Raw genomic sequence first — 13,351 nt, 5'->3', positions numbered from 1 at the left:
AATAAAATTTAAAAGTGAAGAAAATTAAATTTATTTATAAATTATAATGAAACTACATAATTAAAAAAATAGTTATACAATTAAGAAGAATATTTTAATGAATATAATATGATAGAGAGAACTTCACCTATTGATCTAAAAAAATTAATAAGAAAATCGGTTTATTCTGTCAATTTCTAGTAGATATAATTCTATAAAGTTAAAGTGGATATGTAAACATATTTTAAATTTCTTTCTCAACGCCAATATTTATTTTTTAATTTTTTAAAAAATAATAAATTCTTATCTATAAAATAAAATAAATTTTACATTAAAATGGACCTATACGAACAAAATAATATAATTATACTACTAAACATAATAAAGCTCACATTAAAATTTATCTTTAAATCCAAAAAATCATTTAAGAGTAATATTTTCAATCATTATGATTAATTTATATATATATATATATGTCAATTTTTAATAATTTAATTATAGCTAATCTTTTATATATTTGTATATTTTAAATTTAGACCTTAAAATAACTTTATCCCATAAATTAAGAGTAATATTTTCAATCATTATGATATATATATATATATATATATATCAATTTTTAATAATTTATTTTTATAGTTAGTATTTTTATATATTTGTATATTTTAAAATTTAGAATTTAAAATAACTTTTTCCCATAAATTAAATAAACATCTAAATTAAAAAAATTAACTATTGAACTTTAAAAAAAAATCACTTCAAATAATGTAAGCCACCACGTCAACCCCATAAATTATGGCATCAACAATGTAATGTTTCCCAACAATATCCTTAACAATCAACAACAAAAATGTTTGTCAAATGACTATTATAATTTTTTTTAAAGTTCGAAAGTCACATTGAATGCAAAAACAATTCAAATACCGAAACTGAATTTTATTAAAAGTACATGGGCTTCTAGTTCTTTTTTCCCATCTAATAATCAGAGTATCGACTCCAGGCTTCAGTTAATTTTAAAAGATGCTGATGGCCTAATATTTTTCCAAGTTCAACACACATAAACGATGGCATTCTACTTGAAGCATATCCAAAGAGAAAAAAGGAAACACAAGTAAAATATATTCTGCACAAACCCTCCGAGTTGGTATTTCCTTTTGAACCTATAGGATGAACCAACCAACAATAATTCAGAACAAGTCATCTCCTTAAAGGTATTCAGCGCATCTCAACTATCATGAAGAATACGAAGATCAAGCTGGAGCTAGGAAGGAAATTCTTACAATGACCCAGATTCGTCAAACACCTACATATTCTACACCATTTTCAACAAAAATAGAAACCTTTCCAGGGAGAAGATGAGAAACAATGGTTGTGTATCCGATGATCTGATTACATTCAGGGATACTGGTCATAAAACCGAGCCGCAACCTTAACTCCCAAGTCAAAATTAAACAAATTAGCCTCCAAGCCAAAACTAGCCAACATCTACGAATCCAACATTTCATCTTGTATCTCATTTGGGGCAATGAGCCCAGGGATAGAAAGCATCCGTTGTCGCTCTCTTTCCCTCTGTACAGCAGCCTCTTCTGCATAAAGATCTTTATTGTCCTGCCCAAAGTAGAACTACGCCATCAGACAATTCATTCAAAGCATAACACTGATTTGAACTCCAGTTATAAACAAGGACCTATTTACATGACCATTAACAGAGAGCTTTACCTGAGCTGAAAATTCTTTTGATTGCACAAGGAAGTCCCTTATGTGATTTTTAAAAGTCGATAAATCATTTCTCGACTCGAATAATCCATTCACAAATTGAGTGACCTGAAACCCGCATCACATCAGTGAAACTCGAAAAACAAAAGAGAAAAATGATTGATTGAAAGTGGACCCTTCTATTATACCTCAGCTGCAGTCATGTTGGGGAATGATGTACTCAGAAGTTTTATTGTGTATTCCCGAATAAACATTCCATTATTTGGATATGGATATGGAACCGTAGAAGCATCCCACAAGGGCTCGGTTACCAAACCACTCTCGACCTAAAAGTAATTTCTCCAAGACTAAGATTAAACAAATGGCATATCAGATCAATCAAGGAACGTTAAAATACTTTACCAGGCAGAACAGATGTTGTAAAACCAAGACATGCAACTTGAAGCCAGGTTTGTGAAATGTGTCCGTCAAGACGGAAAATATTTCTTGCTCAATTAGCAAGAAGTAGGTTCGGTAGAACTGGTTGCAAAATTCAGAAGCCTGTCAAGGTGTCAAAACCAAGAAATCAGCATCTTCATAAAAACAGTTACCAACCATTAAAAACCCAAACATTGTCAGACCTGAAAGTTTTTCAGCATCTCAAATAGAAGATTCAGACCAGTTTCTGCAATATTCCTCTCTGTATGTCGGAATGCCCAAATGATTGAATCCATAACTAGCTTTAATTGCTGAGGCAGATGCAAGAAATAAATTATTAAATGACAATTGCCTTGAAACTCTTCCAAACATCCACAAATAATAATAATTACTGACCTTAGGTAGTCAGTTATTATTGAGAAAGTAAAAGCTTAGACCAACGGAAAAATATACACATATTTCATGTTTTTAATTGAACTACAACAGATCAGCAAAAGGAAAAAATTTAACACCGACCTGACTTGATAACTGAATAAGTGCAAGAAAACAATGAGCAGCAATGGCACGAAGCAGTGAAAAGAATTTGAGGCGATGTTCTGGATAATCTTCAAAATTTTTAGTTATCATCTGCAGGGCACAGCACGGCAACAAGAAATTAGAGGTAAATCTTTACCTGTAGCACCCCATCCTAAGCTTTAAAGAGTCTCACCATTTCCCCCATCCCCATGAGAAGGTTCATCCTCTCAATAATGCATGCATAGCTTAAATGCATAGATAAAAGACTCACCTCCAGCGTGCACTGAAACACAGCTTCAAATATACGGGGAACATCGTCTATCATTGCAGCTTTATACCTTTATGCATAAATAAAAAAACCAAATAAAGATTTGATATTAAAAACGATAACAAAAATAACATACGAGAAAAGGCATTACTTCAGCCAGTAACTGTACAATAACAGAAGGTAAATGCTTCCATGTTTTAGACACGCAACAATTTATAAGGGAACACAAAGCATAGCACTTTCAGCAGCAGAAATAACAAGATAATGTGAAAAAGAACAAGGCCTTCCCATAACATTTTAGCTATGCTTAGAAGAAATATCAACATCAAACATGCATGACTTTTCGGTATAATAAGAGCATTAGTCAATAAATCCATCCTACACACAACATTTTTTTTTGAATAATAAAAATGTGGTTTAGATACTCAACAAATCGCAATTGCAACATAAATATGAAAAACTATATGCAGAGTTCACCATACTTGTTTATTATTGTGGCAAAGAGAGAAAGAACTTCCGATTCTCTAGCATCAGGCAAATTCCTAGCATAGTCACCAAGAACTGGATCCATCATCGGGGGCACAAATTGTTTCCCAATTTGTGGTTGATCTTCGGCCTTGTCCAAAAACGTCTCAATGAGTTTTAGAGTCTCCCGCTTAACAGATCTGCTTCATAAAACTAGTTAAATAAACAAATTCTCGATTATATAAAATAAACAAAACAAGTCCACAAAAATAATCACACCGTAGAAGTTTCACATAGGATGTTTTTGAAGCAAATGGACCACCTTCTGTGATACTACTCGATATAAGCTCACTGTACATTCTGTCCAATTTATAACACCACCATATATTACCCATATTAGCACAAAAATTATTGCATTTCCATTCTCAAAGTAGCATTTTGAACCACTAAATCAGATTTACCTGTATACATTAAGCATGTCCAGGAAGATCAAAGAAATCTGAGATAAGAAATACGTCCCAAGAGATTTGGCAACACTAGTATTTGTCTGCAAAGTGAAATGACTTATACTAAGTCTCACTAAATACCAAGAAGCATTGATTTATAACCACAGCATGTAAATACAAAATAACAAATCAGCAAGGGAAGAAAGTTTGATAACAACCACCCTTTAAAATTTCTACTCTTTATTTTGTACAATGAACAGAAACAGGTCAGAAAAGCAAGTTTTATCACTTTATTTTTCAGCAAAATGTAGGGCCCTACCTACAATAAGAAAAATATGGATAATAAATGTTGAACACAAGATATGAAGAGAACACCTCATGAAAATAGAGATACCTGCAATATGTTCAGCACAGTTCTTATCACATCCAGGTCTTTAAGGAAGTCAACACTTTGACGTGCCTGCCCAATAATTTCACCCCATTTCTGCATAGCAAGAAACCTCATAAGAAACAAGCATCCAGAACACCTCACCATATTTGCATGAACGACAGATATCATGCATATAAATGCAAGAAAAACAAAAAGGAAACAGTTCCCTTATCAATGATAAACCTGATTGGGGAGCTCCATCAGTCTCTGCAAGTACTCATCCCTCTTATGGGGATCAGATTCTGCTTGAATCATATAACCAACCTGAAATATAATAAGTAAATAAAAAGGGGAAAATGAGAACATCCAGCAACATTATATACATCCAATGATCTAATAGTACATGCACAGAAAAATAACATACAGATTCATAAAAAGAATGAATCTGATGAGGCTCTAGATCAGCGACCGTCGTTGCAAGAGCAGATAGAAGTTCAGACACAAATGTTTCATTTTCTCCAACCTGAATTCACAAGATACAGTTCAGAAATATAACAGGTGCTGACCTAACATGCATAAGTTATAAACATAGATGTTAAATGTTGAAAGCAGTTGATACCTGCACAATCACAAATTTTCGCTTGCACTTCTGAACAATTTTCAAGAATGTATCGCAAGCCATATCCTGAAAGCACCCAACTTGTTATATCAAGAGGTTATAGTATGAAATAATAGCTACAATCTTGAATTATCGTCAAAGGCAGAAAAACCAAAACAAAATGGGATGATACAAAACAAAATTAGAAATACAGCAAAATTCAACTTTATTGTGTACTTTTAGTTACAATTTGCAAAATGTTACCAATAACAAATATACATTAAAATATCAAGCACATCAGCAACATCAAATGCACAAGTGATATAAACACTGAACTATTTGATCAGTCTTTTCAGAAGATAAATTTTTTTGCTTTCCCAGTGATTTACCTGAACTCCTGGATGTGTTTCATGCATGAACTCAAACAACTTATTAACAACAGTTTTCAGGAACTTCCAGTGCGCCCTTAAAAACCTTGGATATTGTCCAACTACATACCTGTAAACAAAACCAATAACACAATATAATAAGAGGTAATAAATTACAAACTATAGCACTAGTAAATAAGCATCAGGTAAGTTCCATCACAACAGAACTGATAATACATTAGATAAAGGGCTAAGATAAGAAATTTTAAAATACAGCACTAACAAACAAGCATCATGTGAATTCCATCACTTTCAAAATCACCAATAAGCATATGTCACACTAGAATGACCAAAAATAGCTGCCATTCACATAAAACCACATCTAAAAAATGCAGCTAGGGTTTCAATAGTTACTCCAGAGTCCAAAGAAAAGCCGATATAAACACCCCGCAAATAGTCTTGATATTATGTATTCTTACATAATGTTACTAGCAATAACAGCTTTATTGTCTTTCCCTTTAGTGATTTCACATAAATTCAGCAGATCACGAATGACCAGCACCAGAAACTTGTTTTCCTGCCATGAATAACAAAAATGTTAACTAATATAAGCAAAAAGCATACAAGGGAGGAGGTAGCAACTCAATGCAAGTACACGCATGAACACATCACATGATGTATGACCATCTGGCTAGCATTTTTTGAAATTGATACAAGGATACCTGTTCTTCCATCATGGAACCAGAAATAGATCCTATTGCCCAACATAATGTGTTCAAGTTGTTCCAAGTCCAATCCTCGCCACTTAATTGCTTACTTAATTTTTTTAGCATCTGTGTTACATAGATAATGAAACAAATCCATAATGAATTTTATAATTTAAAATCTGCAATAAATTTATGGAAAAAAATGAACATAAAATATTTTATACATAAGATTCCTAGAGAAAATAAAAATAATAATCCAAGAATGAACTATCATAGAAAGAGGACTGATTTCCCTAGATTCATAACATTTTAGAGTTGACTTCTTTTCTTATCTGACCATTCCTTTGTTTGCCACTACCCTAGTGATACCATACATAAAACAGAATATCTAATGGCAGACTGCTTCAGTTGTTTAAAGATAAAAGTAAACTTGACATTTTTCTTAGTGAACACAATGCATCCACGGACTCAAGAAAATTACGCCAAAAACCAGTAAATAACATCATTCAACTTTTAGAAAACAGAAAATTATAAATGTCTCGTAGTTCTATACCTGCTTTTCAGTATCCTCATGATCTAAGTGAGACAAATAGATCAATGTCTCCCTCATAATCTGCAGTCATATAACTGTATTAACAACGGAATCCAGGAGATAACAAATTAAAAAAAAAAATTAAAGATTATACCAAGACATAAATTTCTAAAACATAAGCTGTTGGAATAATAAAGCTTTTTAAGTTTTTGCCTAAATATCAAGAGCGGGATATCACTCGGACAATAAAAGAAATTTGACTTAAAGGCAGATAAAATACTAACATAACTAATAGAATCTTACTAGCCGAAGCTTACAAATAAATGTAAAGAAGAAAAATATTAAAACCATCATATGAATAAATCACCACATAGCATTCAATACAATTAGCCATAATTAGTAAATACATTTTTAAGGTGGTAAAACCGTAAAAGGCTAATGCCTTCTGACTATGAATTAGATTTAATCATACAAATTAAGCATTATATATTTAATGTTAGAGATTTATCACCTTATACTGAACAAGAACATCATTATCTTTCATTGTCTCTCGAACTATATTTCCATTTTCATCTTCAACTATTAGAACCTCCTCAGGCTTAGCCATACGGCAAATCATGAGCATTCTCAACTTCGACATTGTACCAGCATAAAGTTGTCTTCGTTGGAGAAGCTGGGCACCAAGGCCATCAACCATACCAGGGAGCAAAGGCACCTGCCAGACTCAAATTATTGACAATAAATAATTGATTCTTCCACAGTAACCTAGAGGTGGCAAATATTGTAGCAATTCAACATTCACAAACTACAAGAAACATTTATTCACAAAAAGGATGTTGCATTATCTATAGACAGCAACCCAATTTCACATCAATTTCCTTGAGAAGTGTAGAAAACAATTCCAAACAGAAAATAAAAATAAGAAAACGGATCAAATCTAGTAAGTCAACCACAAAACATGCAAAAAATAAGTAGATCAATACAAGATTAATGTGTTTTTCACTTTTTATAATACTTATAATATATAATTGCTGGATTTTAGGGCAAAAATAGGTGAGTCCATTTGTTTCCAGTTGCACACTCTCAGAAAACAAGAAAAGTACGAGAACTTGTGAGTTTTAGAGAAGATGAGTTTCTCTGATTTTTATTTCACTTGAATACAAAAGAAGAGTATTTCCTAATTTATGGAACTCTAGAACCACAATCCTAAGCAAAGTAAAATTCTTTTTAAACTAACTTAGAGATAAGATAGCATCTTATCCTTTAGGTAGAAAAGACTCCTAATAAGATTAAAATTACTAACTAACAAATAAACACGGCATCTATAATCTACAGAACTCTTTTTTCCCACAATGATGGCTAAAATAATAGAGTTGTGAGATCTGCTGCACATATAAGTGATAACAGTTGAGATGTAAACTGTAAAGGAATCACAGTAGTTTTCTACACTCCAAATCCTTTAAAAATGGGTTTAAAGCTAACATAAATTACCAAAATACCTGCAGTCCTGTCATTTTTGCAGTTACAGCAGGATTATCACTGTTATGATTTGCATCAAATAGCTCCAAAACCAAGGAGTTCCAGTAGTCCAAGCAAACCTATTTAACAAGATACGAAACTTAATACTACAGACCAAGTTCTGAGAGGTTAAAAAAGGAACAAGCAGATGGAAAAATAATTTACTAGAATATCAAATTGCCATGATACCTTAAAGACCTCAGTATCATCCACATAAGATATGTTGATGAGGTATTCTAGACCCACTAACAGTGCAGAAATATTTTCTTGTGAAGTCTCTAGCACCCGAATGTGAAACTGAAAAGAAAAGAACAATTTAGTAAACATAATCATCAAAACCACCAAGTGAAACTGAGCTATCAAGTGTAGGGAACATTTTAAGCTTGATAAATACATTTGACAAGCTCAAGAAAAGAAAAAGAATTAACTACAAAAATCATGTGTAGGACAATAATACTGGTAATTCAGATTGTTTTTTCATCAATTGATTTAGGAACTCATCAACCGCATCAGATTTCGGAGTTAGCAGGTACTAAACCAACCCAATAACTAATTAACCATCTTCCACAATCGGGAAAGCTTTGTTGATTTCATAGTAACCTTGTAGAATGAAGTGAAGAATAGTGCCAAATTCTGGACAAAAGCCTGGAGTTACAACATGAAAGAATGAGTTAACAGGGGAAAATTTTTATGTATCTAAAATGTGCATGCCAGCAGAAACCATCTGACTAGAAACATACCTGTTCTTCACTGCTTCCATGTGCATAAGCCTCAGGGATGTCAGTAGTGGGTGGGAGAATATTCTATAAACATCCCAGAAAGTATAGCCATATTAACAGAGGGAAAAGGGAAAGAAAGAAAGAAAACCAAAGAACAAAGAAAAGAAACATAAAATATGCATTCAACCCAATGAACTAAAACAGTCAGTTCTTCAAACCGATGTTCTTGCTACAAATATCAATGAAATTAAAAGTACATGCTGACAAACCTGCAACTGGATCATGAATATATTGCACATCTTAACATATTGCACATTATAGTAGTCACCAAAATTTAAGGCAGCAACCTGCAAGCATCCACAAATTTAATGAAAAAAATTCAACATTCTCAGAGTGACAACAACAATACTAGTTCATTCCATTTAGGAAAATTATTCTTTAAAAAACTTACCTCTGTTAGACATTGGAGGGTGAGATTCCGGTATGACGGCACAGGGAAAAAATTTAAGAGCGTTTCCAGCTGTAAAACACATAAGTACAGCATGATAGGTGAAACAAATATTCACAATAAATAAAGAAGCTCATCAGAAAAAAAATACATGTACAACACATTGACAGCCAAGTCAAAGAGAAACCAAGAATTGTTTACCAGTGTTGATTCAAATATATAGCCAAGGGGAATCCACGAAAGAAATGCATGCAAGGTGGATAATGTAGCCCGTATAAGCTCTGTTCTTTGAGATGCTGATAGTACGTATAAGCATAACTCGTGAATGAGTTGAAACTCACTGTTAAAAAGCAAAGAACATTTAGCATAATGATTTGCACAGAGAACAAACAAATATCAAAGATATAAACCTAGCTTGGAAGAATAAAATTATCATTGACGAGACCATAAATTGCTTAATTAAATAATATAGTAATTAATAACAGTTAATGAGAAACCTTCAGATCTTTCCTTTGCACCAAAGAAAAGAGAGATTTTGGTTAATAATTTAAAAGTTTTAACAAGTACATTAAAAATACATATCTCCACATTGCGTAACTTAGAGGACAACTTGATATTTAATCAATGGAAGTCGTCTTGGTCCTGTTCTTTTTCAGATTGGTTCTTTACTTCTGTTTGAACAAATCTCAGATCTTGTTATCAATTTAATGAAAACCCGTATCATTCGTCAACATGCGAATACAAAATCAAATGAAATTCCCAAACATGCCATGTCCACTTTCCATACAAACTCTGATTACATATGAGATATGACTAGCAACTACTGACAACTAAGATTTGGACTCTTCCAATAGAAACCAGTAGAACACTATTCAGTTCAAGAATAGATATCTTAAAAAATTGGAACAGTGTACAAAAAGAGATCATACAAAAGAACATCCGAGAACAGAATAGGACGGCAACATTAATAAAACAGAAACTAGAAACCTCACCAACAGGTTACACAAAAGTATAACTCGAACAGCTTAAAATAAGTAAAGCTGTTCCACCTGTTTAGAGATTGTTTAAGCTCTTTGATCTTCTGTTGAGTCATTTCACCTCTTGAGAAATCAAAAACTTCTTCACTTAGAAGCTGACCACAGAAAAGCTCATATTAACATGAGAGACTCAGCAAGCAGTATACAAAGAAAGAGTTATAATACAAAACTTACTTTAAGTATTGCCATGCAATTTTCGCATATTGTTTCACTAGTTTTTGCTGCTGCAACAAGGTCAGGAATGAAGCTTCGCCATCTAGCTGGCCATTCATGTTTCAGGATCTGGAAATTCAATAGACATATAAATTTCTAGACAGCAAGAACAGAATCTAATGTAACCATCAATTTCCTCTCATTTTAGATTACAGTAATACTTGTGAAACCATTTAAGGAGAAATTCAACAGCAGGTTAACCGAGGGGAAAATATATAAAGAAAAAAAATACTCTTTTACATCATAACTTATGACGATTGTGATTCACAAAACACAGGAAGAGAGTTAAAGCCCCAGCCACAACTTGCCTAATTTGCTATACACTCGATGAACTCTAAAGCAAGCCTGTCCGTTGTATATGGAATATTTTTTCTTGAGGCAGATAAACTATACCTGAACCAATATGATATTCAACTTGTTGACATACAGCCTTTCTGCTTGAAAGGAAGCCTCATTGCTTGACAACTAGAACAAAAGAAACTACATGTAACAATGAATATGCAAAGAGAATGCAAGGAAGTGCTAAAATGTACAATTGTTTTAGAGGAATTCCACAATCCTAAATAAGAAAAAACCAATAAATAACTCTTTTACCTGTACAATGACTTCAGAAATGTAGTTTTTCATTCCGTCTCGCTGCTCAACAGGCAAGGCATTCCATCTATACTTGATAACACCTTCAAGAACCTGTAGAAATGCATTAAAAAAGCTCCACAAAATCATAAGATTGAACCAAGAACTGTCTTCTACTTTCATTATTTTGCAATAATCAAGTTAATTTTTAGGGAAAGTTGACCTAGAGTATTAATCATAAAGGCAGCTATAAGGTCAATATCAACTTATAGGTCTGTAGACAATACACAACAGAGGAATGTGAACTAGAACCTCTTGAGGAAGTTTTCCTTGCAAACATTTAAAGATCAAAAAGCAAATGGTCATTTTCATTTACCTGCAAGGCAAAGAACTTGGTATTAAGGCTCTTTGTTTGTTGCAGGATGTGCACAACTTGAAGCCACATATCAGGATTATTTTGCAGATCTCGCAAGATCTGATCCGCTTGTGCTCTCTGCAGATTGATGTACAATTAATGAAAAGAAATATCAAAAACAAGAAAAGAAAAATAGCCAAACTATATTTATTGCCTTATGGAGACAATTAGATACATTAAATGCGAGAGATATAATAATGGTCGTAACTATCTGATAAATCATTCATTTTTATCAGTAGTACAACCAAATAAAACAGATGCATTTGATCAACAAGGTGAAACTAGGACTACCACTAAAATGAAAACGTTGATAAAAGAAATTTTATAGAGATGATATTGTTAACTACATAAGGGAAACACTAATACTTTACGGTAATTAATTTGCTACATAAAAAAAGAGAACAAAAATTATCTAAAAGCATATCTAACTCTATTTTGACTTAAAAGGATTAATTAAGGCTAGAGAAATACATGAGACACTTAACGGAGGCTATTGTCGTCGCTACAAATATCGCAGTCGTGATTTTTTTTTAATGTGCACAACTTATTGTAAGATATGATAATTTTAATTACCACAACGGACTCTTTGATTTTTTTAATTTTACTGAACCAGATCAATAACCAAAATAGCAGCCCGTAACTGACGGTTACCCGTCAAATTATGGCCGTGATCCACCGCTATTGGTGTGATTCCGCTTGACACCACTATATAGGGTGTTATAATAGAGACCGCTATTTAAATCCCTGTTTCTATCATAATTATTCTATTTGAATGGAAGAAATATAAACTATAACTTAAATGTAAAGGCCAATCCAAAACCTCGAAACTACATTAGCTAAAAGCTTTAACCTACCTTCTTGTTCTAATATAGCTGAAAATAAGCCTTCAAACACATCAGTTATAATTAGGAAAAGGATAATTTAAAATTAGCCAAAATTGAAATATTAATTTTTTACATCGTATGGAACGTCCCAAATGGCAATTGTCTGAGCACTAAAATCCTTAATCACGCCTAAACTCCTCCCTCCCAAACCACCATTTATCCGCAAACTCAGAAAGCAATTTAAAGTCCTAATTAAAAAAATGCAAGTATAAACTCACTGACATTAAACCCTATAACTTCAGCCACCCCACATTTCCCCGGCACACATCTCCGTCTCAAATTAAATGCTCAGCTCAACTCTAGGAAAACAAAATCATGCACACACTCCCTTACTTTCTCGGAAACCAAGTAGAAAACCAATTCAAACAGAAACCACACTTCCTAGTTTCCCAGTCAAAGAGTTAATAAACGGAAACATTTTCCTTTTGGGAAATAAAAGAAAAGAAACAATCAAACCTCTTGTTTAGATCCGGTGCCGTAAAAGGCAGCAATGGTGGCGTCAAGTAAGGAGACATCAATCGGCTGACTCAAATTCCTAAGCCTCTCAGCGGCCATATCTAAAAATAATTTGCACCCCTCTTATCACTCACTTAAGCCAACAAAATGAAAAATCCAAAACTATATCTCTTCAACTAGAAATGTTAGTGAAAACGAAAACCCTAGGAACTGTACCTAGCCAAACCCTCGAATGAGAAGTATAAAAAGACTAAAAACAAAAATGGAAAATAGAGGATCTTCTAGAAAAAATAATTTTAGAGAAAATTAAAATTTAATTATAAATAAGGAGTTATTTTTTTATCCAAAAAATGATAGCTTAAAATTGAAGCAGAACGTAAAGAAAGAGGGAGGGAGGGAGGGAGGCGGACACAGCTTGGAATTCAGTTTGAAATTTTGTTATTTAGGTAAACTATGTCATTAATAATTAAATTATTCTTTTATTTTATCATTAAAATTTGTTTTAAAATCGTCACTAGAAATTTAACAATTATTTTAAAAATAGTTTAAGTATTATTTTTTAATAATTTTATTTAAATTAATAAAATGATTACACATAAAAAATAAAATAAAAATGAGAAAGAGAACGCAAACCCAAAACTCCTTTTAAAAAATCTTAAATTTAATCACTAAATTAAACTAAAAATTTATTAACATACTCTTAATA

The 13,351-nt window shown here is 32.5% G+C and overlaps 1 protein-coding gene across 1 annotated transcript; it reads right to left on the bottom strand.

Annotated features, from left to right (window-relative positions):
* Positions 1-1,314: 1,314 nt before the first annotated feature.
* LOC120213532 (protein EXPORTIN 1A-like) lies at positions 1,315-12,856 on the bottom strand. Its single transcript, XM_039211645.1, has 32 exons — positions 12,646-12,856; positions 11,267-11,383; positions 10,912-11,004; positions 10,711-10,782; positions 10,279-10,386; positions 10,117-10,199; positions 9,269-9,407; positions 9,071-9,139; positions 8,889-8,966; positions 8,641-8,703; positions 8,501-8,545; positions 8,090-8,197; positions 7,882-7,980; positions 6,894-7,097; positions 6,404-6,463; positions 5,866-5,976; positions 5,623-5,720; positions 5,165-5,273; positions 4,797-4,862; positions 4,602-4,700; positions 4,421-4,501; positions 4,202-4,291; positions 3,823-3,908; positions 3,641-3,721; positions 3,379-3,561; positions 2,900-2,966; positions 2,629-2,739; positions 2,316-2,423; positions 2,098-2,235; positions 1,884-2,021; positions 1,699-1,803; positions 1,315-1,587 (listed from the first exon to the last, which is right to left on the bottom strand). Exons 1-32 carry the CDS (start codon positions 12,742-12,744, stop codon positions 1,465-1,467), a joined length of 3,231 nt encoding a protein of 1,076 aa, XP_039067576.1. The 5' UTR covers positions 12,745-12,856; the 3' UTR covers positions 1,315-1,464.
* Positions 12,857-13,351: the final 495 nt, after the last annotated feature.

The sequence above is a fragment of the Hibiscus syriacus genome, unplaced genomic scaffold (assembly GCF_006381635.1).
Source record: "Hibiscus syriacus cultivar Baekdansim isolate YM2019G1 unplaced genomic scaffold, ASM638163v2 tig00110029_pilon, whole genome shotgun sequence".
NCBI lineage: Eukaryota > Viridiplantae > Streptophyta > Magnoliopsida > Malvales > Malvaceae > Hibiscus > Hibiscus syriacus.
This window is presented reverse-complemented; position numbering and strand designations above follow the sequence as displayed.